The sequence below is a fragment of the Gigantopelta aegis genome, chromosome 15 (assembly GCF_016097555.1).
Source record: "Gigantopelta aegis isolate Gae_Host chromosome 15, Gae_host_genome, whole genome shotgun sequence".
Lineage (NCBI taxonomy): Eukaryota > Metazoa > Mollusca > Gastropoda > Neomphalida > Peltospiridae > Gigantopelta > Gigantopelta aegis.
In genome coordinates this window covers 29,522,652-29,549,858 of record NC_054713.1, presented here as the reverse complement: position 1 = coordinate 29,549,858, position 27,207 = coordinate 29,522,652, and the positions used below count along the sequence as shown (strand labels likewise).

At 37.0% G+C, this 27,207-nt stretch overlaps 1 protein-coding gene across 1 annotated transcript; it reads right to left on the bottom strand.

The window, feature by feature from the left end:
* Positions 1-1,194: 1,194 nt before the first annotated feature.
* On the bottom strand, positions 1,195-27,207 carry LOC121389750. Its single transcript, XM_041521398.1, has 8 exons — positions 27,132-27,207; positions 24,585-24,718; positions 23,357-23,466; positions 19,785-19,943; positions 18,584-18,686; positions 17,126-17,923; positions 15,071-15,514; positions 1,195-11,867 (listed from the first exon to the last, which is right to left on the bottom strand). Exons 2-8 carry the CDS (start codon positions 24,679-24,681, stop codon positions 1,306-1,308), a joined length of 12,273 nt encoding a protein of 4,090 aa, XP_041377332.1. The 5' UTR covers positions 24,682-24,718; positions 27,132-27,207; the 3' UTR covers positions 1,195-1,305.

Here is a 27,207-nt window from a genome sequence, read left to right as displayed (position 1 = left end):
TAGCAGCAAGGGATATTTATATGCACCATCCCAGACAGGATAGTACATACCACGGCCTTTGATGTACCAGTCATGGTGCAATGGCTGGAGGGAAAAATAGCCTAATGGGCCAGCTGATGGGGATCGATCCCAAACCGACCACGCATCAAGCAAGCGCTTTACTACTGGTCTACGTCTCGGCAACAAAAGGGATACCGTAGTTACTTCTCTACTTGTCAGTTACTCCACATTTGATTTTGATACCATTAATGACCTTTTACACGGATCTATATAGTTTAGACAATACGGGATGAATACACGAAGCCCGTTTTTCTTAAACACAGGTATTTAAGCATTGTAAATAAATGTACTTACACGACACGTGTGTAAGTGTGTGTAAGTCAAAAACAGGCATTATAAACTTGGCCCATAAAGTTGGTTGGATAATGGGAAATAACTCTAGAAGAATTTATATTTCGTAGGATAACTCTAAAACAGTTTGTACCAGGGCTCGAAACAGCCTGTGGCCAGATTGCCAAATGCGACCAATGTCCTGTTTGGGTGACTTAATTATTAAAAAATAATGGAGTTAGTCGCCCAAGTAATATCATCTTTTTTTTAGAGCTATAACATATGAGTCATTATTAATATTTATATTCCACATTAAAATCTTGCTCGTGGATCGCTTACCATAATTTGCCAATATGCATTATTATTTTTTGGGCCACCATAATTTTTTGGCGAGTTTCGAACCCTGTTGTACATGCAGATCTTGAATGCACAAAAAAACTTTAAAGGCATACCGTCACGGATTTAAGGACCTTTTTTTCTCTAAAAATGGATAATATACAAAAATTACATTAATTGTTGGAAACCAAATCTAGCTATCGCATCAACTTAACTGAACCATGATGGAGTGAAATCCATGTCAACCCTCTCGGCAATTTTAGTTTTTGAATTATGTACCATTGCCATAATTCAATTATTTTTACAAAATATTAATAAATGGAGTATGGTGGTTATGAAGATGGTTGAATAAAGTACATTTAGGGACAAATCAAATTATTTTTGTTCAGGTAATACTTTGTTAGACCATTAAATAGGTCAGTGGTCTGTGACAATATGCCTTTAAATAGGTCAGTGGTCTGTGACAATATGCCTTTAAATAGGTCAGTGGTCTGTGACAATATGCCTTTAAATAGGACAGTGGTCTGTGACAATATGCCATTAAATAGGTCAGTGCTCTGTGACAATATGCCATTAAATAGGTCAGTGGTCTGTGACAATATGCCTTTAAATACGTCAGTGGTCTGTGACAATATGCCTTTAAATGTGAATGTTTTTCATCTTCCTGGCTCGGACTGGCGATGTTTTTTGGGGACTCTTCTGCTTCACTGCCAGACCTCTGGAATTCACAAAACTTTTATTTTGTACCTTTGACACCGAGTTTGGTTTCCGCTTCTTGAAAACAGTATCTATATTAATATTAGGACTAGGACTCCTACTGCGTCTATCCTGGAACAGTCGCTTTATTGCTTTGCACTTGGGTGAATTTGGCGATTTGCCTGTAGGTTTCCCTTGCCAATTTGAGGCCACTTCATCCAGAGTTTCAGAGATGGTGCATTTAGCACCAGATGCAAGCTTCTTGGGTGATTTTTGGGGGCTGGCTATTGACTGGGTTTCGGGGGTCACCGACAACACACTACCACAAAGCATGTTAGCTGGGACCGCTGTTCTGGGGCTGGGTTTTCCTTTCTGTTTCCCAGATGCCAGTCTTGCCTTGCTACAAGGAGAAAGCTTGGTCCTGCTGGCAGTTTTACAGGCAAATTTTGATGTCAATACCAACTTGGTTTCACTGCAAGCAGATGTGGCAGTTTGATCCGAAGTTTTATCACATTTTTGAAGCAAGGAGTCGCCCATATTGCTACCATTACTGAAAGAACCTTCTTTATCCTCAGCCAATTCATCACCTACTATCTCCAATAAATTGTCTTTCAACTGTAGAATTTTTTTCTTAGATTTATTCACAACTGGACTTTTCTTCCTGGAAATGCTTTTAATCACTGTGGGTGTGCTTTGAGACAAAACCTTCAATCTCTTTTTCTGTCCTTTTTTGGCAAACAATTCATTTGATGTATCAACCTTAAAAATCTTTACAACTGATGTATTTTTATTTTTTGCAATAATGACAGGTAGTTCATGGATGCTGGAGTTAGAAGGATCAGGCTTCTGTGTCATATCTGATGATGCCTTTTTCTTTGGAACTGACTTGATCTGTTTTGTCTTTGTACCTAAAGTTTTTTTCAAAGTCTTGACAGAAACTATCCCTTCCTCCACAAAACAATCAACCATTTTCTGGATGCCACCACGAGCATTTTTAGATTTCTTCAGAATGTTTTTAGTACAATGCAATTTATCAGCTGTCTTCTTCTTGGAAATTGTTTTATTTTTGGTCTTTTTTAACAACATTTCTTCAGAAGTGTCATCTGCGGTGTCAAGATAATTATTTTCAACTTTTGGGAGGTTGCCATGACCTTTTGACAAGGATTTCTTTCCTGCACCAGCAGAGAGAGGTTCAGTTATAGAATCTGGTGCATTGACTAAAGGTAATGTATCTACTTTATCTTCAAGTTTATCTTCATTTCCATTTCGATACTTTTCTTTTTTGATCTTTAAACTGCTTGCAGATTTGTTTCCTAAACGTTTCTTCTTTTCAGGCAACTCGGAATTTAGAAGACTGCCAATTTGTTTGACTTTTTTCACTGGTTTGGATTTGACAATTTTTTGCTTCTTCTTGTTCCCAATCAAAGGTTCATGGGTAGGATCCTTGGACTTAGCACCAACTTCAGAACTTGTGTTGTCTTCTGCACTAAGCTTGTCCTCCGTGTACAACTTCCTTGTAGCACTTAAACCAGGAGACTTGCCAGTACCTCTAGAAACCTTCTTGGTTGATTCTTGAAGATTCTTTTTCATATTTGAACCTTTTGCTTTTGAAGCTGATTTTTTCAGAGTTACATTCTTTTGTTCTGGAGTTTCCTGCATATCACTGACAGTAATATTTGTGGACGATTGCATCTTGGACACATCATCATCATCTTTGTCCATGTCTGTCTGTGATTTATTTACCTCCTCCTCCTTAGGCTCATCAGTAGCAAGCACCTCACTGTAGTCTTGGTACAGATCCAGATTCCACAGTGGACTGGATATAATTTCATGAGCTCCCTCACTCTCCGGAGAGCTTGGTTTTCGTCTCTTCACAATTGTCCATGTCCTCTTTTTCCGTCCTTTCTTCCTTTTCATTCCTTTTGGCCAGCCACCTTTTCTCTTCTTTCCATCCGTCTTGTCCTGCTCCACTTCCTGTTCCTGGGATTCCAACTGTGTTCTCGCCTGCTTTTCATGATCCAGATCATCGTCAGTTATCTGCCCGTTACGTCTCTTCTCCTTTCTCACGGGACAGAAAGCCCTGTAGTGATTGGCCAGACTCTTAAGGTAAATAAAGTGTTTTGAACAGTAGTGACAGATGTGTCTCCGTTTCTGCGTGACCTCATCAATGAACTTGTTCTGCACTGGCTTCAGGCTCTGCAGCGTCTCCTTGTTGGAGCACTTGGTGGCGTGGCGTTCCAGCAGGTGCAGAGTCTTGAACTTGGCCTTGCAGCCGCTGCACTGATGCGTGTCCAGCAGGCTGATCATCTCACGCCGTCGCACGTGGTTGTGTGGATTGTACAGCAGCTCGTAGTTTCTCTTCTTTCGGATCTTTATCACAGCGTCCACGTTATTCCTGATCATTCTTCTCTTCCTACAACCTGTGAACCCCCTGGGCTCGTGTTTCGCCTCTCTCTGACTCGAATCTGTCAACATTGAATTCAAGTTATTTTGTACCTGAGCTTCTTTTTCTTTAAACTCAACCATTTTCGCTCTCATTCTTTTCTGAATCCTTTTCTTTTTGCTGTTTGGGATCACAGGTTCGCGGTTTGGGTCACAGTTTATGATGTGAACATGCAGACGGTTGATGTTTTTGAACTTGCTGGCACACCTGGTACATTTGTAGATGCCTAGACTCCGGTAGTCTTCAGCTATAGGTAAAGCTGAGGCCAACAGACCGAAATTACACGGCCATGGGAAGTACAGGAGATCAACATCACTTCCCTGTTCCACTTCAATGAATTTGAAATCGATCGATGGGTGTTTCTTCCAGTGGTGACGCAACAGCAAATCAACTGACAAGAACTGTCTCCTACAAATAGCACACACACAAACAATCTTTCCTTGCTTTCCAAACATAACGTGCTCATAGTTCTGTAAAGGGTCTTCAGTGGGCCGGAGGAAGTGCCGGAACATGTTTGAAGTAGACAAGATGGACGCAGATTCTAGACCAGAAACACTGTCGTCATTAGTAACAATATCTGCTTCTGTACTGGAATTAGCAGTACCATTCTGCTGCAGATATAGATTCTTCAGCAAGTTAACACGCTCAAACTGCAACTCATCTGGTACTGGTTTCGACATTGCATCAACATTTTCCACTAGATCAATACTCTGAATGTTTTCCATATTACTTCCAACTTTACAATCTAAATCAGACAGTTCCGTTCTTGCAAATGTACACTCTTTCAACGTTTCTAATAAACAACTATTACAACACGTTTTTTCTCCGACAGCCATGTCATGTTCATGACAATCTTTGCTGGGATTGTTTTCAACTAAATTGTCATTAGCACTTGCATCACATTTACCAGAAAGGTGAATGACTCCAGAGGTAGATGGGTCACCTCTAGGTACAAGAGAAGAGTTAGAATCTCCGAGAGATGGAGGATCAGCAAGGCCACACATGGTATGTTCGTTATCACTTAGTTGATCTACTTTATCTTTCACGGAGTCACCTTCAGAGGCATGTGATTTTAAAGAATCACCATCTATAGAATTATTTAATTTATTTTGAGAGTCACCATCTATAGAATCAGGTAATTTCTTTTGAGAGTCACCATCTATATAATCATATAGTTTCTTTTGAGAGTCACCATCTATAGAATCAGCTAGCTTTTGGGAGTCACCATCTATAGAATCAGATAGTTTCTTTTGAGAGTCACCATCTATAGAATCAGATAGTTTCTCTTGAGAGTCACCATCTATAGAATCAGCTAGCTTTTGAGAGTCACCATCTATAGAATCAGGTAGCTTGCATTGAGAGTTGCCTACAGATTGAGGTAACTTGTCTTTACAGTCACCTATACTCTCAGGCAGTTTGTCAATACTCAGTGAGATCCTGGAATTACCTGTGGCAGTCACCTTATTACTAGTCACCTTATTACTAGCTAAAGAATCAATGTTTTTGTTCTGATGTAAATTGATTGGAATGCTGTTTGAAGTTTTAGTTTCAAATGATATGGACTTATTGCATAGTTTCTCATTGTGTTCAGACTCGCCCGGTTCACTGGTCTCGTCTAAGGGTAAATCTTTGTCCAATGTATGTGATTCAAATGAACTGGAAGATTCACTGGATTTATCTGCAGGTAAATCGCTGTCTATGATGATTGATTCAGATGGACTAGAAAGCTTGTTGCTGCTTTCAACTGGTAAACCTTTTACAAGTGAATCTGTGTGGATGATAGAAGATTCAGATGAACTGGACATGTCGTTAATTTTTTTTATAGCTGGGTCTTTGTGGATGACAGAAGATTTAGGTGAACCAGAAAACTCATCAGTCATTGCTAGTAAATCTCTTACAGGCAGATCTTCATGGATGAGAGAATTGTTCTTTTCTAGTGGTAGATTTTTATGGATGGCAGAATATTCCAATGAACAAGAAGATCCATACGTCTCTTTTACAAAGACATCTTTGTGAATGATACTAGACTCTGATGAAGCAGGATTCATGTTGGACATTTTCACAGATACATCACTGTTCATGATAGAATGTTCAGATGAACCTACAGTTTCCAGTGGCAAGTCTTTTTCGATGGTCGATGATTCCAACAGACTAGATGTATGACTAGTCTTTTCTAACAGTACATCATTTTGAATGATAGATGATTCAGTGGCTTTTTCTATGAGTGAACTGTTGTTGATGGTGGATGATTCAAATGGATTATCACATAGTTTGTTACTGCTTTCAAACACTTTCTTTTCACTTGAGAATGTTGAAGCAGAAAGACAGTCTAGTTCTTTGGCATCACTAAAAGATGGACCACTGTCAATGTTTACAAATTCAGATGATGTGGAATGATCTTCGTCCACCTTAAAAATATTTTTTGATCGACTCATCTCTTCTTCAGGCTGCTTGGAACAATTGTGCTTGAGCAAGATGGAATGTGTATCTGATGCCTGCCTTGCATTAGTTTCTAATTCACTGTTCTCAGATTGGGTAGTCCTTGCATTCTTGGCTTCAGAATTTTTTCTTACCAATTCATTACTGTCTTCAGAGAGTGACCCAGTTGGACTTTCAGGTACTGGAACAGCCACATTGTTTTCTTTAGAGGGAGGAAACTGTGACTGTAAGTTCTTCTCACTAAATATCATGGATATTACACTATTTGATTCGAAATTCTGACATTTTAATTCATTTGGCAAGTTTTCCAATGTTAATGCAACAACATTTTTGTTGTGAGTGTTTGAGTCATCAGATAATGGAGTCACAACATCATCTGCACAATTCTGATTATCAGAATCTGTTAATGATTTTCTGCATGGCTCATTCTTGTCAGATATCACAGATGATGTTAATATTTTATGGCAGTCGACCAACAGACAAACAGAATCTCTATTTGAGCTATTTTTGAAACCCAATTTTGCTTCCCTCGTGGTATCCATCTTTGTGTCAGAGCCACAAGTACATCTATTGGATGCATTTGGCACTTTGTCATCAGACTCTAATGAAGGAATCTGAGGAATCATTTTTGTGGAATCTGGAAATAAATTATTCTGTTCATGTTCTAAAGACAAGGTGGCTTCTTTCTTCAAGTGGTTCCTACAGTCATCATTATGATTGTTGTTATCAGATGGTTTCCAAGTGTTATTTTCATTAGAAAAATCCACAAAATCTAGCTCATTCTTCTTCAAAACACATTTTGTAGTTTTCGATGTTACCTCTAGTTTGTTCTGTTCTAATAGTCCGTCAGAATTGGTTAGATTATTTATCTCAATGACTTTTTCAAAAGGTTTATCAAATACATTCTCATCTTTTACTACAGAAGAACTTAAACCTTCATCATTTCTTATTGCCATGATCTCATGTTCTTTTGAATCTCTATTTTGGTCTGCAACCTTTGTATCCCTATCCAAAACAGTCACATGATCAAACAGTTTTTCACAAGTTGTATTTTTGGTTGTATCATCCTCATATATCTTGGATTGTTTAAACTTATCATGATCAGGACATTTGGAAATCATGTCTACATCATGTTTCACTTCATGGTTATTGACAGAATTAGATTTCTCGGCGTCTGCTAGAATCTTGTCTACAGTTTGTGATGACACTTCAAGAGCATCTTTCTCTTGACAATCACAATGTTTAAACAGATATTCCACTTCATTAACCCGAGAAACAACAGCTCCATCATTTTCTGATTGCATAGAACAAACATTTTTGGAGCAAACAAAATTACTTCCATTCATTGATGGCTCCTTTGTTGTTTTTATATCTTTTCGTTCTGTGTGCGATTCAGTAGCCTTCATTTTTTCAACTATTTTTTCTAAATTTATTGCTTTGGACATTTTACTCTTTTTCTTTATTACAGGATGTGAATGCAATTTGTATCCTTGACATCTTTGTTTGTTATTTTGCTCAGAGACTCGTATCTCCTGACTGTTTTGGTTTACAACAGAAAAGGTATCATCTTTCATGGCAGTAACAGAACAATCGCTGGAGGTACCTTTAGTAGTGATGGTGTTATCTGTAGTAGTCAGTGAATCACTGTTGGCAGATGTATCTTTACCTTCAGTAGTGATGGTGTTATCTGTAGTAGTCAGTGAATCACTGTTGGCAGATGTATCTTTACCTTCAGTAGTGATGGTGTTATCTGTAGTAGTCAGTGAATCACTGTTGGCAGATGTATCTTTACCTTCAGTAGTGATGGTGTTATCTGTAGCAGTCAGAGAATCACTGTTGGCAGATGTATCTTTACCTTCAGTAGTGATGGTGTTATCTGTAGCAGTCAGAGAGTCACTGTTGGCAGATGTATCTTTACCTTCAGTAGTGATGGTGTTATCTGTAGCAGTCAGAGAGTCACTGTTGGCAGATGTATCTTTACCTTCAGTAGTGATGGTGTTATCTGTAGTAGTCGGTGACTCGCTGTTGGCAGATGTATCTTTACGCATGATGCAGAGAGAATCATTGTTGTCATTGGGTAAGATGGTATCTTTGCTTTTAGTAGTGATGGTGTTATCTGTAGTAGTCGGTGACTCACTGTTGGCAGATGTATCTTTACGCATGATGCAGAGAGAATCATTGTTGTCATTGGGTAATATGGTATCTTTGCTTTTAGTAGTGATGGTGTTATCTGTAGTAGTCAGTGAGTCACTGTTGGCAGATGTATCTTTAGGCATGATGCAGAGAGAATCATTGTTGTCATTGGGTAAGATGGTATCTTTGCTTTTAGTAGTGATGGTGTTATCTGTAGTAGTCGGTGAGTCACTGTTGGCAGATGTATCTTTACGCATGATGCAGAGAGAATCATTGTTGTCATTGGGTAAGATGGTATCTTTGCTTTTAATAGTGATGGTGTTATCTGTAGTAGTCAGTGAGTCACTGTTGGCAGATGTATCTTTAGGCATGATGCAGAGAGAATCATTGTTGTCATTGGGTAATATGGTATCTTTGCTTTTAGTAGTGATGGTGTTATCTGTAGTAGTTAGTGAGTCACTGTTGACAGATGCATCTTTACGCATCATGCAGACAGAATCATGGTTGTCATTGGGTAAGATGGTATCTTTGCTTTTAGTAGTGATGGTGTTATCTGTAGTAGTCGGTGAGTCACTGTTGACAGATGTATCTTTAGGCATGATGCAGCGAGAATCATGGTTGTCATTGGGTAAGATGGTATCTTTGCTTTTAGTAGTGATGGTGTTATCTGTAGTAGTCGGTGAGTCACTGTTGGCAGATGTATCTTTAGGCATGATGCAGCGAGAATCATTGTTGTCATTGGGTAAGATGGTATCTTTGCTTTTAGTGACCAAGGAAATGTCTTTGGTTCTATATTCTGCTGAGGATTCAGTCTCTACAGTTTGATTCATGTTGATACTTTCACAAATGTTATCCATTTTGCTTTGATCATTTGTCGACTTTCTAGCATAACCAGCAAGTATTGCAGATGCTATAAAACAGTCACTTTGCTTCTTGACAATTTGTGTTGGCACGAAAGGATTTTTGGCAATATTGTCTTTATCTCCACTGTCATATTGCTTTTCCTTCGTGGAATGATTTTGAATATGATTGTCCAGAAACAAATGTCTATTTAAGTTTTGTTTGCTGTTAAAATCACCATTATCAGTTGAATCACATGGATATGTCCTGGTAGATGTTTCCTCTTGCTCGCAGAACTTGATGAAAGTATCTGCTGCTAGATTTTCTTTGGCACTCCCTTCTAGTTCAAAATGGTTATTCACGGTGTCATTAGCTGTGTTTCCACTAGACTGTCTCGGCTGCAAACTACTGTCTTGTGATCTATTCATAGATGAGATTAAGTAACATTGTTCATTACTCAGTGAAGGCTGATCACCAGAAGTTAAATCAAGAGGCAGTTGTTCATTTTCTTTCTCTGCGAGTATCCTTACATTAGAACCTTTTTCTTTATCAAATTCAACATCTTTTTGCTTAGTATCCAAACATTCTTGATTTCTGTCACTCTGTGACTGAAGCTCATCATCTAGTTCTTTTGGTGACAACAGAGGAGGTGGTGAACCAAAGCTTCCTTCATCTGAAGAATCTCCCGAGCTATGCCGTCTGTCATTTCTAACCATAGCTGGCATCAACAAAGGTGGACCATCACTGTTCTGTCTAAAAAAGATATTTTCAGTTTGAGAATTATCCAAAGGTTCCATACTTGCTGCTTCGCATATATCCTTGGACATTACTAGAAATTCAGATGAAGATGCATCATCATTTTGGCAGGCTGTACTCTTAATATTTTCTTCAATTTTTACAAGTTCTGCATTGAAAGTTTCTTTTACCTCCTTGTTTTTAACAATAACTGAAGTCTTAGATTCAGATTCAGAAGGTAGATCATCCAGATCAATAGCAGCTTCTGAAGCTTTCCACACAGTTACTTCACCGCCTTCACATTTAGTCACTGCCTTAACCTCCTCATCTTCCACCTTTACAGACTTGGGAACAGATCGCTGATCGCCATCTCTAGCAGTTTCTTCCGAAGCTTTTCTCAGAGTTACTTCACCGCCCTCACATTTAGCGACTGCCTTAACATCCTCATCAAGGTCTTCCACTTTCACAGGTTGTACAGACTTGGAAACAGATCGCTGATCGCCATCTCTAGCAGTTTCCTCATCACTCAAAACAGTTACCTCACACTGATGACCTTTACTTTCATTCTTATGAATGTCATCATCTTCTATCACATCATTCTTTTTTGAGATTAAGTCCAAACAGCCAGATACTAAAGCCTGTTCACCACTAATCTCAGATTCACTTATCACAGGTGGTTCTGTTTTGGTAGAAGTAGTTGTCTGAGCATTTTGTTTTGCAGCTGCATCAGCCCTCATTGCACAATCCTCCATATTGTCCTGAAATTTAACAATTGCACTTGGAATCCATTCTGTGGCAGATTTAGCTTCAGTATTGCTTGGATTCTCCTTCTCCAAACTTTCACATACACTTTTATCTACTTTCATGTTTGGCACATTGTCAACACTGCCGTCAGCTTCAAAATTAGCCACTCTACTGTTTTTGACATCACTTGAATTCTCTGAACAACTCTCCTCTGGATTAGCCCCCCTACATTTGCGACGGATATTCCGTCCCTTAGCAGGCTTGTCAATATCGAGATCATCATACACTTTCAGCAGCTCCTCATCGATATCGTATCCAACCACTCCCTCCCAGGGTTGGAAACTACTAGGAAAATTAAACTTTGTCCATGTTACCGTCCCTGGCATCTCTCCTCTGGATTTGAGACAAGAATTTGTGCCAAGGGTTTTGATATATTTATGACATGATGCTATCGCATCCTGGCCACCATCAAGGTAATGGTTTAGATTAGTTGCAATATTTTCTGCGACGTTTGCATAGTTCATTTCCGGGGGAATAGGGATGTAGTCGCTGACGATAACAGTATCTCGTAATTTAGCTGCCTCTCGTTGACATAAAAGAGTCGGTTGACCGTATTTCCGTGTCCTGTGTGCTAACCTTCTGTGTCGACACATGTTGACGTAACAGTTGAATTTTTTCTTGCACACAGTACAAGCGAAGTTAAAACGTGATCGCTTCCCAGATTTTGGCGACTTTATTTCTCCTTCCCATAATTCCACTTCACCAGTCTCTTCACTGTCATGGTTTGGCAGGAAACTTTCAACAGCCGTATCATCACATTCTACTGGGCATTTCTTCATCACATTTTTTTCTTCTTCCTCTGCATCTTGCTTATCGGGTAAAACTGGCGACATCTGCTGTGCAGGTACAGAAGTGATATTTGCTTGTTTCACCTGAACAGAAGAAGTACGCTGCTGTTTGTCACCATTTGCATCTCGAATTAGGACACCATTCTGTAAAGATTCTGGATGCACTCTTTGTAGATGTTTCCGGTAGCAGGCCAGTTTCACGTGTTTCACACTGCAGAATCGACAGGTGTACACTCGATCTTTGTGGTAACTCTCGTGCATCTTCAGCCTTGCTTCATTGGGAAATGCTTTGCCACAAACTTGACATGAAAATGGTTTGTCAACTGAAAAATACAACAAAATACAATCTGCATTATTTTATTTTTTAATTTTAAATAAAACTTTCTAAAGTTATTAAAATGGTCACCTGTTAATTCAGAAAGCATGTTAATTTTTTTAATGAAACTTTCTAAAGTTATTAAAATGTTCATTCAGAAGGCATGTTAATTTATTAAAATGAATGTAGAAGGCATGTTAATTTATTAAAATGAATGTAGAAAGCATGTTAATTATTAAATGAATGTAGAAAGCATGTTAATTTATTAAATGAATGTAGAAGGCATGTTAATTTATTAAAATTAATGTAAAAAGCATGTTAATTTATTAAAATTAATGTAGAAGGGATGTTAATTTATTAAATGACTGTAGAAGGCATGTTAATTTATTAAATGACTGTAGAAGGCATGTTAATTTAGGCAGAAAAAAAAAAATTACTTGTTTCCTATTACATGCTGGAAAAATATAGGGTAGGTAGGTAGGAAAAATATTTTATTTTGGAAAATAATTTTATTTATGGATATTAAATAAAGGTATTGACTACCGGTATCCAAAATAACATCTGCATGTATAGAAATGCATTATGCAAACTAACAATACCATTCATCACAGTGTTTTCCCTAGAAATGAAAGAAAGAAAGAAGTATTTTATTTAACGACGCACTCAACACATTTTATTTACGGTTATATGGCGTCAGACATATGGTTAAGGACCACACATATTTTGAGAGGAAACCCGCTGTCGCCACTACATGGGCTACTCTTCCGATTGGCAGCAAGGGATCTTTTATTTGCGCTTCCCACAGGCAGGATAGCACAAACCATGGCCTTTGTTGAACCAGTTATGGATCACTGGTCGGTGCAAGTGGTTTACACCTACCCATTGAGCCTTGCGGAGCACTCACTCAGGGTTTGGAGTCGGTATCTGGATTAAAAATCCCATGCCTTGACTGGGATCCGAACCCAGTACCTACCAGCCTGTAGACCGATGGCCTGCCACGACGCCACCGAGGCCGGTCCCTAGAAATGAAGTAAGGCATGGTAAAGTGACGTTTTGGGGGCATATTTTATGTGCAGTTTTAAATATAAGTGGGTTTTTTTCCATTATACAATTTTCAAAAGGACAAAAACCGTATGGCCATTTTATTTTCTATATCTATTTCATAACTTAATTAAAAAAAGGAAATACAAAAAAAAATGTATGTAGTACTATCCACATAGGTGTGTTTAAAGGCTTCTTTTTACATGGGCAACTTATAAATTTATAAAAGCCAAGGCATTTTGATTTTGAAGGCAACATGGTGCTAACCTATTTGTGGGAGAGTACATACAAAAGACCCCTTGCTGTTTAATAATAGGCAGGTTTACTCTCATACTAACACTGAACTTCTGTACTGGTCCAGGACAGACTTGGTTGAACCATAATTGGATAGAAACCAGTAAATTCAGTAAAACTCATGGTCATTCTGACACTGTTTTTAGAGTAAACCCGCGAAGTTCCCAGTGACCACTTAAAAAAAATAACGAAACTCATCGAGATCTTACTGACATATTTAATCATTTGATTTGGCAGTAAACTCCATCAGTATCGGTAAACATTCCCTCCCCTATTTTATCAGAAGGTCACTAAATTTCAGTAAAACCACCGATATACATCCGCAAATCGGAAAACACAGTAGGGTTATCCCCTAAATGACACCAAATTAGTGCTTGTGATAGTTTTGGAATGTTTTCGTGGAAATCGTTGTTATATTAAAAAAACAAAAATTGGATATACAAAAAAAGTTTTAGGGTCGGCAGGTTCAAATTAGGGTCGGTCGGGTAACCGGAAACAAACAATATTTTATGATACGCCTTATTAAAATGAATGTAGAAGGCATGTTAATTTATTAAAATGAATGTAGAAGGCATGTTAATTTATTAAAATGAATGTAGAAGGCTTGTTAATTTATTAAATGAATGTAGAAGGCATGTTAATTTATTAAATAAATGTAGAAGGCATGTTAATTTATTAAAATGAATGTAGAAGGCATGTTAATTTATTAAATCACTATGCTGAGTTTGTAGCCATTTTAAAAGGTTTTCGGCAAATAAATATCTGCCTTATTAAAATTAAAATTTACTTACATTTGTTTGCTTAGAATATGAATATCACAATAACCAATACCTTTCTAGACATCATAATGTCTTTGTAGTATCTCAGTATTGATATTTATAGAAAATAATTGCATGTATAAATTCAGTATTTCTTCCTATAATCAAACGAAATTTGAAATAATTCAGCCAAACATTATTCCTGATGTATTTATCTGTGTAATGCTGATGATACCCCTTAGTATGATGTATTGTACTATAAAAACAATTGTATCAATAGTAGAAAATTTGTAAAGACCACCTGCTGTTAAACTTCTTTTTCTTTTTTTTTTAAATATCTATTTGTTTGTGAAGACTGCTCCAGAGAATCATAATACCAAGTTTCAGAACTATTCAATCAAAATTCTAGCAGAATATATACTTTTAAATGTTCAATGTTAAATTTCTATTTAAAATGTTTGAGTTTGATACAAAAATCACAAATTCTAAAATATCTCTCTATTAGTTTACAAAGATCACCCCAGAGAATCATAGTAACAAGTTTCAGAACTATCCAATCAAAGCTTTAGAAGATACAGTTTTAAATTTTAAATTAAATATTTTTTTAATTAAATAAAAATTCAAAATGTCCTAAGTATTTCCTCTATTACTATTAGTTTATAGAGTGTACCTCAGAGGGTCATTGTACCAAGTTTCAGAACAATTCAATCAAAACTGTAGAAGATAGATAAGACATCAAAGGAAAAATTGACATATGGACTGACAGATGAATGCTGGATAAATCTGTATTAAAAAAACTCCACTGACGAACATCATAGTGGAGCTAAAAACATCAATGTACACAAAATATTTATTATAAAAATAATGTATTCTATTTCCATGCTGTTAAAAACTGGAAAATGGAATACCATCGGAGAAAGGGGCAATGAAACGTAAGCCTGGGGATAATTTGGACTTTTACATTGTTCGTATAATGTCCCTCCATAAGACATATTTAACTATGTAAAAATTGCAGTGAGGTAAATAATGTAAGGACAAAAAATAAGTGACAGCAATAGCTGTCGAAAAGAAATCGCAGCATGTCGTCTACTACTGAAAAGACAGAAGGGATTAGTACCAGAAACAGAATTCTTGTCAAATGGCTTGCTGGAATGTTGCATCAATTTCATCTTCCTATTTTTCTTCTTTCTTGATTTTGCTGTTGCTGCTGTTGTTGCTGCTGCTGTTGGTTTGATGGACGCTTCATCCACTACAATAGCATCAACTACTACCACTGCAGAATTCATTTCCGCCTCAGTCTTTTGTTTGTTGTGCATTTTAAACTTTGACTTTGATGATTTCATCACACTTTTCTTTAAAATACCCACACTTTGCTTTGATGCCGAGTGTATATGTTTGTTACTGGTGTGTTTCAGAAGTTCTGTGATGCTGGAAAACCTGCTTGGACACACCTTGCAAGAGAAGTTGTTTCCCGAATGGAACTGGGTGTGTTTTTTCATACTTGTACTTGACATAAATGACTTTCCACAGATTTTGCAAGGGAACGGGGTGTCAATTCCTTCTGGAAAAATAAAATATATAATTTTTTAAATTGTTAAGAAAAATTAAAAATAAAATAACCTAGTAATCATCATCATGTATGTATGATATAAATGTATATATGATATAAATGTATGTAAATACATATGTGTATAAAAGTTAGTTGGTTAGTGTTCTAATAACAATTAATGGATATAAATTTGGCATTTTTTAGATATCCAATTATAAAAGGAGTTACTTCCCTTTAGTTGCTAGACAACTTTAAATATCTGCACATTCTATACTGATTTTTGTCACAATGTAATCAAATTTTTCTGTTTTGTTATTTGACATATTTTAAATAAAAACCCTAGTGTTATTTATGCTAAATGAATGTATCATTAAACAAGACAAAACCTGCCAAGTTTGAAAAAGAAAGAAATGTTTTATTTAACGATGCACTCAACACATTTTATTTACGGTTATATGGCATCAGACATATGGTTAAGGACCACACAGATTTTGAGAGGAAACCCACTGTCGCCACTACATGGGCTACTCTTCTGATTAGCAGCAAGGGATCTTTTATTTGCGCTTCCCACAGGCAGGATAGCAGTTATGGCAGGCAGGAAACCAGTTATGGATCACTGGTTGGTGCAAGTGGTTTACACCTACCCACTGAGCCTTGCAGAGCACTCACTCAGGGTTTGGAGTCAGTATCTGGATTAATGCCAAGTTTAAAATTCGTAATTTAAATTGTTGTTCCCCCAGTAACCCAATACGTTTCCTACTGAGACAGAATATGGGGATCAGACATGTATCAGAAATAATTACGAAGTTCAGTTAAAAGTTTAGTTTTTGTGTAACGACACCACCAGAGCACGTTGATTTATTATTCATCAGTTATTGGGCGTCCAACATTTGGTAATTCGAGGAAACCTGCTCTATTTTTTCCTTTAAATGCACTTTCAGATAGGACAGCACATAACATGGCTGTAATCGAATTTTAAATAAATTAAAGAAAACTAAATTAATATTCATGAGTTTCGGGTTTTTTCTTCAGTATATAATAAAGCATCTATAGTACATCCCCATCCTCCTATAAAAAATGTTTTTTTGTAAATAATTTTGGTTTGCGTAAAAAGCAAAGTAAAAGTGTTTTGGAAATAAAAAACAAATTTTTTTGTGTGCAATTGACAAACTATTTGGTTCAGAAATAAATAAAACTGTAATACATACATAGAAAGAAAGTGATGCTTCAGCGTTAGGGCCGCCATTTTTAGTTTTATAGCTTTATTTGATGAATTTTAACTGCAGAGGGAACAACAAGAAATAATCAGAGTTATCTCATTATAGCAAGACTATACCAGTCCATAAACCAAAATGGCGGTCATAACGCTGAAAGTGTCATTTTCTTACTTTGGTTTCTATTAGTTTTATTTATTTCTAAACCAATTTCTTATTTTATTTGCACCTAAAAATGGTTGGGGGGGTTTTATTTAAAAAAACCTTTTACTTCTGTTTTTATGTCAAACCAAACTGAAATTATTTATAGGAGGATGGGACGGATTATAAGTGCCCATTATTTAAAGTTACAGTCTGTCCCTTGGTAGTTTCTGTATCCACCTATGAACTAGAAATGCAGAAAACGTACCAGTGTGGCTTATTGTGTGTCGAGTGAGATCAATCTTCAGTATGAACTTGAGCGGACACACTGGGCAGCAGTGTAACTTGGACGTATACTTTTTGTCACATTCGTGTTTCCTCAGCTCCTCGGCAGCATCGAACAATGTGGCGCACACAAAACACCTATACAGACCGGGCATGTCAAGGTCACCCGACGACGGGATGCTTTTGGCCTTTCTCGTCTTCTTCAAGTTGCATTTCACTTGGACGTTTTTCTCCTGCTGCACCACATTGACCATGCAGTTGGTGATGTCTGCCAGGGTCAGGTATTTCGCATTTATGTGCTGTCTGATAACATGTCGTTTGAGGCTAAACATCCTGTTGTACGGAGCACCACAGATGTCGCACGCATACATCGTTCCTCCGTTTTTAGTTTTAACCTTGTGCTCGTTGCGAATAACAAACTGATAAACTTTGTCAGGGGAATGCTCGCTATGAAGGATCATGTCCGGAGTTAACCAGGATGTATGACCTGTGACCTTTGACCTCGGAGTCACCTCTGTATCAGACGTCATGCTCACGTTTGCTTTGGCTTTCTGAACTTTTTCCGATGGCTTTCTGTCACTAGTAGTTTTAGTTTCAGATTTTTCTGTGTTCAGTTCATTATGATCTGATTCCGTCGAAACCTTGGGCTTCTTTTCGGTTTTCAACTTGTTCATTTTCCCATCTTTTGTTAGGTATTTGTAAAGTAGAAGAGATTTCATTTTTTCATCAAAATGTTCATCAGATTTTCCTTTCTTCTTTATTTTCTTGGTCTCCTTGACACCTGAAAATAAGCAACAGAAAAACATGTTAATGATCACAGACTATTTGGAATTGTCGCTTATTTTGTGTGCTCTAATTTCAATATGGTCTTCCTTTTTGTGGGGGTGGGTGAGTGGGTTTGAGATGCAACTTTGAATCAAGTTTCAATGAACCGGGACTTACAGTTTGTGGGAAACTGATCTAATGCAAAACCGTAACATTAAACTTTAATGCAAAAGTTGACGTCGCCGCTACCAAAAAAGTAAAACTTGTATTTAAAATTTTTACTTCAACAAACGGGATAAAAAAAGGTTTCTGGTGCTATTAGTTTGTTTCCAGACATAAAATACCCATCTACTGAAGGAAAAATCAAAACATGTCTTACTTTTTTTATTATGGGCTAAGGTTGAGAGTATGGTGAATACTGCAACTACTAGCATGACACAGCAATAACAACTTACAACTACAGTAGAATCTCATTGGGTTGAACTCGGAAGGGTTGAACACACCGGAACGCTTGAACCAAAAACGAAGTCCTGAGTTACACTTACACGATATTGACCGAATGGTGAGGTCGAACTACCCGATGGGTCAAACGCTTTTTCGCACACCAACAGGGTTCGAGCCAACAGGATTCAACTGTATACAGTTTTTACAGTTAATAGCTCAGAATTTAACAAACCTGAGTCATCCAGCACCACTGGTTTCCGTCGGTTTCCTTGACGTTTACTTTGGCCACGAAAAGGAGCATACCATGTTAGAAGTTCCTCTCCAGCAGATATTGGCTGTACAAAAATCAAGGTAAAATGAGGTTAAAAAAGAGAAGAAATAAATCCAAGTATTATAAATATGTAAAATACTATAAATGTCAAAAATAACATGTGTTGGTTGTTGTTTTTTATTGTTGATTTTCACAACCTGACATAACCAGTCAAACAAGACAAGAATATTTATTAAGTACATTTTCCAAACATCAGGGGTTTTAACAAGCATTATCATTTCTCCCATTGTAAAAACATAAAAGTTTAAAAGCTAGAATGAAAAAGTAAATATTTAATCAAGAATTACATTCAACATATTTACCTGTAATTAAAAAAGGAATTTTAGACCCAACTATGCATTAGGAATTATTGTTTTACAGACACACTGGCAAAAACACTGTGTACGATTTTGTTTTTAATATCAAGTGCAATGATCTTGACTCCAATGGCACCACACTTGTGATGACCTGGATGCGAGAGCCAATCCAATGAAATTATCACGATCAAATTCACTGCTTTATGACATATTTAAGTCAATCACAAACTGATTGCAGTGCAATAAGTTTTAGTTGGAAAAGACATTTAAATTTTATTTAAACCTTGATTTTGAGGATAGATAAGAAATAAAAAACTACATTCATATCTATTAAATACTATATCTATTAAATACTATTTACCTTCCAACTCACTGTTTAAAAATGCATCTTTTCACAAACATTTAAATCTAACTCAGTAATAAGCCTCATAATTAACTCCAATACGACCACAGTACTAAGTAAAAGTTTAAGCGCAGCATACCCTGATAGCCTTTTAGAAAATCTCACAGCAGTTTAAATCTAACTCTGTAATAAGCCTGATAATTAACTCCAATATGACCACAGTACTAAGTAAAAGCACAGCATATGTGGATAAGCCTAATGATTAACTCCAATAAGACCACAGTACTAAGTAAAAGCACAGCATATGTGGATAAGCCTAATGATTAACTCCAATAAGACCACAGTACTAAGTAAAAGCGCAGCATACCCTGATAGCCTTTTAGAAAATCTCTCAGCTGTTTAAATCTAACTGTAATAAGCCTCATAATTAACTCCAGTATGACAAAGATAAAGTGTAGCATACCCGGATAGCCTTGTAGAAAATCTCACATCCGTTCTGCACGGACACGATGTTCTGCTCCTCGAAGAAGCGTGCACAGTTGACGTATCTCATCCAGTTGCCACTCCGCGGCTTCGTGGCGTTGATGATGTGCAGCAGCTTGTTCGTCTTCTGGTCGTACACCTGAGAACAAGAATTAAAAAATATATATAATACTGTAAGGCCAACCCAAAAAAAGACAGTCTCTGGTGAGACCAAAGTTTCAGAATTGATGCAACAATGCAGCTTTCTTTCTTTCTTTCTTTTCACCTTTTTTTTTTTTTTAAAGCACAGAAAAGGTGGGTATATTTAATATCGAAATAAGGGGCATAGTTAAATTAAATAGTTCATGTGCGATGGCATTTTGGTTCCAAATGCGATTTTATGTCATAGCCCAGCAAAAATTGATGTCATACCGCAGGAATTTTGACCAGAAATTTATTTTGTTTGACCTAACAAGGGCTAATTTTCTGGTCATACACCTGTAAACAAGAATTTAAAAATATATATAATACTGTAACAATAGCTAGTTTTCTGGTCATACACCTCCAAACAAGATTTTTGTTTAAATATAACACTGTGACAATAGCTAGTTTTTTGGTCATACACCTGCAAACAAGAATTTTTTCTAATAAAATACTGTAACAATGGCTAGTCTTTTGGTATTCCCTGAATTTCAAAAAGGTCTGGACACTTTTAGTTTTTGACATCACTAATCAAATCCAAAATTAAACGTGCTTGATGCGCGGTCGGTTTGGGATCGATCCCTGTCGGTGGGACCATTAGGTAATTTCTCGCTCCAGCCAGTGCACCACAACTGATATATCAATGGTCGTGGTATGTGCTATCCTGTCTATGGGATGGTGCATATAAAAGATCCCTTGCTGCTAACTGAAAAGAGTAGCCAATGAAGTGGTGACAGCGCGTTTCCTCCCTTAATATCTGTGTGATCCTTAACCATATGCCTGACGCCATATAACCGTAAATAAAATGTGTTAAGTGTGTTGTTAAATAAAACATTTCCTTCCTTCTTCCAAAATTAAACAGTGGTTTCAGACACAGCTCTGGGATGCCATTAACAATCTATAAGACAATGTGATAATATGCAAGGCTGTTTTAACAGTTTCCAGTCATTCTGATCATTTCTTCTCTTTTGATCCGCACTGCCGACAGCCTTCTTTGTACTTGTCCAATACTGCACTTCACAAGGATCTTTTTGTACTCTGATTCCGTCGAATACCATGTGCATATCATGCTAAATATTACATACAAAGATGAATTCTATAAGTTCAGCAAGAAAGACCCAATCCTAAATTTTAATTTAAAAAAAATAGATATGTAGGTGAAAAAATACATACATACATAACATTTTACATAGACCTATAGAGCCGATTTCATATGTCTAGGTTATCAGTGGGTTTTGGAAACATATGGTTTAAACCTAGGTTAAACCCTGGGTCATGTTTACTGTGCATTTCACATGTCGGGTTTTCAGTAATCCTAGTTTAACACTGGGTTACAACTGTATTGCTTGTTTAAACCTTCCCTTGAGGTGGTTTTTCGCTGGGTTTGCTCAAAGTAACTTTTCTTCATGGATAATTTCGGCAGTATTGCAGAGCCATGAAATGTGAACATATTTTAGAGATTATTTGAAGCCACTACAGAAACAGTGGCCATGCCCCCCCCCCCCCCCAATCCCGGCAAAATTAGGGGTGATCAGTGGCGTACTCAATATCATTGTTTACTTGGCTGCCAGGTGCCTCCCCCCCCCCCCAATACAAAATCCTGCCTACGCCATTGTACAGAAACGAACACAGGGTGAGGGTAGGGGGGTTCGAACCCCTCCCCCTTTAGACAAGATGCCCTTTTGCCTGTTTTTTTTAGCACGACTGTATAATTAGATCCACCCCTTCACCATGTTCGTGGCGAATGAACAACAAAGCTCCTGAGATATATAGAGGATAATAAACGAGATACCAGTTATTATCAAAATTATGTCCAGAATCAAATAATGTTTAGTTGTCGCGAGCTTTAGCGAGTGACAAATGAAAAGTATTTCACTCGGGACATACATTGATAATAACTGGTAATGAGTTTGCTATTCTATTTATTACCCCAGCTATGTTTTCTCTAAACGCCTTTATTTTAGGCGCACATGCACGTACATGTAGGCTATAGAAACAATGTAAACCACTTTACACACTGTTCTGGGTATTGCTATAACTTTGCATTTTAATCACGTTAATAGATAATTTTCAAAAACAAAAGTTATCGCTATTCTGCTAAAAATATAAATAATGAGTTCGTTAAAATGACATTTTGTTATAAATTTAATATTAAAACAGTTGTGAACGCAAACTCATTAAAATACATGACGTCATTTTGTGTGTCTGCCAAATCGCGATGATCTTATATTTAGTACCAACAAAGTCATTTGTTTGTAAGCGTCAAATCATCCAGTAATATTGTACATCACAACACTGCATAATATTTCTCATTGAAAAAATACGGAAAATATTTTCCCTGTTATAAGTGGTCACTGGGGGTAATAAATATAGTTATTTATTAAATTAGTAAAAATAAACATTTTCTTCATGGTGTATGAACTGCACGAAAACAGTGAGTACTAGTAATGAAAGTTGATCGGTTACAACCGGTATCACAGCAATAAACGTCTATCATAGACTGCAGTCTTATAATGACATACTTTCGTGTTTGTCTCGTCTTAATAAAGGGGGAACAAGGCGGTACAGGCCCACAGTTTTGAAAAGTTGACCATACGTTATCTCGGTGCCCTCAAGCATACGCGTCCCATCTTTTGTTTTTTAATATTATGTTAGAATTAAAGGGAAATGCCAGTAACAAAACGTTTATTCATATTTGCATTATTACCAACAGCTATGTAGGGTTCTGTAAGCATTTTTGCATTATTACCAACAGATATGTAGGGTTCTGTAAGCATTTGACATGGATTATAACTAATACTGTGAGTAAAATGATGGAAATACATGGGGAAATATTTTCAGGCCAGCTCATTTTCCCAAATATGTCCATCATTTTTGACAGAATGTGAAGGTTTGCTCCACATTTGGGGGTGGGGGGGGGGAGGGGAGCAGGAAGCTAATCCCCCATCTCGAACGCAAATGCTAATAATATACCGGTAACGAGTTTCAACTACAAAGTGATGAAGTGTAAGCTATTCCTTGCTTATGTCCCTTTCCAAATCTGCGGGTAACCCATGTAAAAAGCGTGGTTTTGTAAACACTGGTAAAACACACACATGTGAAATACACCACGGGTGTATGTCTTGGTCAGGTTTTTCAGCGTTTTACGTAAACCAGTGTTAAACCTAGGTTTTGATATAACCCGGTGTTTCGAAACCCAGACATAGGAAATCGTCTCATAGGGTTTTATGTAGTAGGGTTTTATTTTGTTTGGTTTTTTGGGGGGTTTTTTAAAAATATCCTACCATACATAACGTTTTGGTGGGGGGCACATTCCTCAAAACAATTTTGTTTTATACCCAAGTCATATCATTTGTAAAACAGTTTACTTACTTCCCAGGCAAATCTGTAATTGACCTCTTCATCATCGCCCTCGAGAATTACCTCTCCTGCAAATGGCCCAAACAGCTGGCTTTCAGCTATAGGGACAGTGCAATACACACCTGCAACATATCAACATATGCAATAGGTAAAACTCAACTTCTCTCAAAAATCTTTAAGTAGTGGGAAAAGTTAAGAAAAAACTAAATTAAATGTCATAAAAAAAAAAAAACTAATGAAAAAAATAAATATTCTGAGAGTACTGCTAATGCAGTATTATGTCCCCTACTGGGCCCAAGAACTTTTTATATCGCCTAACCGGCCTTGGTGGCATCGTGGTTAAGCCATCGGACATACGGCTGGTAGGTACAGGGTTCGCAACCTGGTACCGGCTCCCACACAGAGCAAGTTTTAATGACTCAATGGCCACAACACCCTCTCACTAACCACTAATAATTACCAACTAACCCACTGTCCTGGACAGCCAGCCCAGATAGCTGAGGTGTGGGCCCAGGACAGCATGCTTGAACCGTAACTGGATATAAGCACGAAAATAAGTTGAAATGAAATGAAATGAAATATATCGCCCAAGTTCAAGGGCCATAACTCTGTCAAAATGGGCCAATCTCTAACTCTATATGATAAAGCTACACAAAACATGTCCTGAGACTTTGTGGAAAAAAAGTCCAAAAAACTATGTGACAGATGAACAGACAGACATACAATATCAGTATTTCTGCCAGAAATACATTTTTGGGTATGGCGCTATGAAATTGAATATTTACAATGTGTGTGCTGAATGCAACCACACATGATAGGGGGTATGTGAGGCCTCCCCCGGAAGAAAAACGGGTTAGGTTTAAGAAAATCTTACAGTAATGATAAAGAGTCATTCATTTTGTCAAAAGGTCAACTATAGTCCGTCTCACAGAGAACACTTTTTTTCATACTATGGAATTTACTACTGTAAGTTATTTATTTATGGGCCAATTGTTTTCTAAATTGCACACACAAAAAAAGTCATTTGTCATTTTTGTCATTTTCTTCATACGTCAAAGCAAACTGAATTTTTTTTTTTTAAATTGCCTTTCAACCAGTGTAATTTTCAGTTGGGTGAGGTCACTGCCCCCTGCAACCCTTCCTGCTTGTTAAATAGCTTCTTAGATATTTTTCATTCTTGAATATAGATCTGCTACTTTTTTTTAAAGTAATTATGACAGACCTGGATCTAACATCTCACCTAATGCCCCTTTGTGCACCATAGAAGGATTGAGCTGAATTCCGGGTGGGGTGATCATGTGTCTAGGAGTCGGCTTTCCTGACGACTGCTTAGACATTGTGGCTGTTTTTCAGACCACCTGTATCAATGAAAATCTGGAGAGAAAACAAACACTGTATGTTACTGGAATCGAAATAAGCATAGTGTCTCTCAACTATTGTACAGGATACCATAAAATATGGGCCTGGTAACCTATAGGTTAAGACATACATTTCCATTATTATTTCTATAAAATCGTTTCATAGATAAATTGATACTTCGTCATTCATTTATATCAGGGCGGGATTTAGCTCAGTGGGTTGAGTGCTCGCTTGAGATGCTTGCGTCGCAGGATCGAACCACCTCGGTGGATCCATTCAGCTGATTGTTTTTTTTTCTTATTCCAACCAGTGCACTACAACTGGACAGAGGCCATGGTATGTGCTTTCCTGTCTGTGGGAAAGTATATATAAAAGATCCTATAAGATAAAATGATAAAATGTAGCAGGTTTCCTCTGATGACTACGTGTCAGAATTACCAAATGTTTAACATCCAATAGCCGATGATTAATAAATCAATGTGCTCTAGTGGTGTCGTTAAACAAAACAAACTTTATTTCATTCATATCATTGTTCTTGTTGAATCAATACTTGTACATACAGTGTATCTCATATTTAAATAAAGTTAAAGTTTGTTTTGTTAACTACACCACTAGAGCACATTGATTTATTAATCGTTGGCTGCCGAATGTCAAACATTTGGTAATTTTTACACAGTCTAAGAGACGAAACCTGTTACAGTTTTCCATTAGTAGCAAGGGATCTTTTATATGCACCATCCCACAGACAGGACAGCACATACAAGGCTAGCTCTGGGTGAACAAAACATTTCACTAAATTATTTCCAAAACAAAATAAAACAGTTATTTTCCAACAAAACACTAATTATTATATGAAATTTTTTCACCAAATAAAAATTAAATTAGTCAATTGTTTCTAAAATTTGGTGAGTGCCAGATCTAGCCCTGAACATATGATACCACAGTCGTAGTATACAGGCAGAAATAAGAAATAACCCAATGGACCCACTGACAGGGGGCGATCCCAGAACAACCATGCATCAGCAAGCACTTTACCACTGGGCTACATCCCATACCTTGATTTAAATAATAGTACTCAGTGTTCTACGTTTCGCCAATGCGACCAAAATGTTGGCGTGGCGACTGACTGAATTTATTATCGTCGCCATCTGGCGACTGACTCCAAAAACGTCTAAGTATTAAATTATTTGTAATGTGCGTTCAGAGTCCTAGCAGCGAAAACAAATGAAATTTGTTGACATTATTGTGCAGTCGGAACATTTCACTATTTACGAAGTTGTCCGATTGATCACTGTGAATTCCGTATTAATTGTCGGTACAATTCGGAACTCATCGTTGATTTTAGTAATTTGGCGAAAACAATCCAGATACTTACAACACATTCATAAATGATACAAAATGAGTAGTGTCGCACTGTGGCGAGTAACATTTTAAGCTTGGCTAGTAAATTTTGTTTGTCCACTAGCCAAAGAAGAGTAAGTTATAAAACCGAGTGTAGAACATTGGTACTAGAACACGACTGATCAACATTTACATGGTGGAGTTTTTATTCAAATAGTTTGTGGTAAATGTAGTATTTTTCTAAATTTTCTTAGCACGTGGGAACTTTCTAGTAACCTGAACAACCATTTATTTACTTATTTCATTATCAAAGTTTTCACCATTATCAACATTTTTCATTAAATATTAACATTTACACAATTATCAACATTTTCACCAATCTAACATCAAAATCTTTCATTCTAAACATCATAAAAAGATTTTAAACTGATTTTAAAATGAACTATCTTAAAAATACAATGAAAGTTATAGCTCTGTGAAAAGAACCAGTTAACAGGACAACTAGAAGAAACTTACATGCATAGTCATCAAACATACGCCTTGCTTTAATTAATTAATATATTCAACAATTTAATCTTCGCACATTGACAATCTCTGTATTACAATTATAATTCTACAATTATTGGACGAGAAACTCTTGTGTTATCACTTTCAATTGCAGAATTTAATATATAGGACTAAAGTTTAGCACAGGGTTGGGAATTGGTGAACAGTGAAAAAAGAGGAAATCTAGGGGGGTCCTGGAATTTCTTAAAATCCTTGGTTAAAATCTGTGCCATCTTGACACATTTTGGAGGAAAGGATGATCAAAATGCGAGGAAACACAATGCTCCATGAGAGGAAAACAGCTGATCCGAGGAGAATTCCCACCCTTGCTTAATTAAATATGGTTAAGTACCACACAGATGAGACAGGAAACCCACTGTCACCATGCAATGGGCTTCTCTTTCCAATTAGCAGCAAGGGATATTTTATAAGCATCATCCATAGACAGGATAGAACACTAGATGGGACGAGAAGTAGCAGAAAATAGCTATATTCCCACGGTTGTTAGATAGAAATGAAGTGGGAAAATGGTTCTACATACCTGAAAAATGAAGTTTGGCTATCTTAGACTAATGATGTCCATCTGTCAGACCGCTCACAGCATTAATACTCTGCTT

What these genes read in the sequence shown, in the direction of transcription:
- LOC121389750 (XM_041521398.1), bottom strand. Translation starts at nt 24,681, where the DNA reads ATGTCTAAGCAGTCGTCAGGAAAGCCGACTCCTAGACACATGATCACC. An exon ending in GGTGCACAAAGGGGCATTAG is followed by an intron (nt 23,467 to 24,584) that starts GTGAGATGTTAG and finishes GATATGTTGCAG; the next exon opens with GTGTGTATTGCACTGTCCCT. An exon ending in ACACACAATAAGCCACACTG is followed by an intron (nt 15,515 to 17,125) that starts GTACGTTTTCTG and finishes TTATTTTTCCAG; the next exon opens with AAGGAATTGACACCCCGTTC.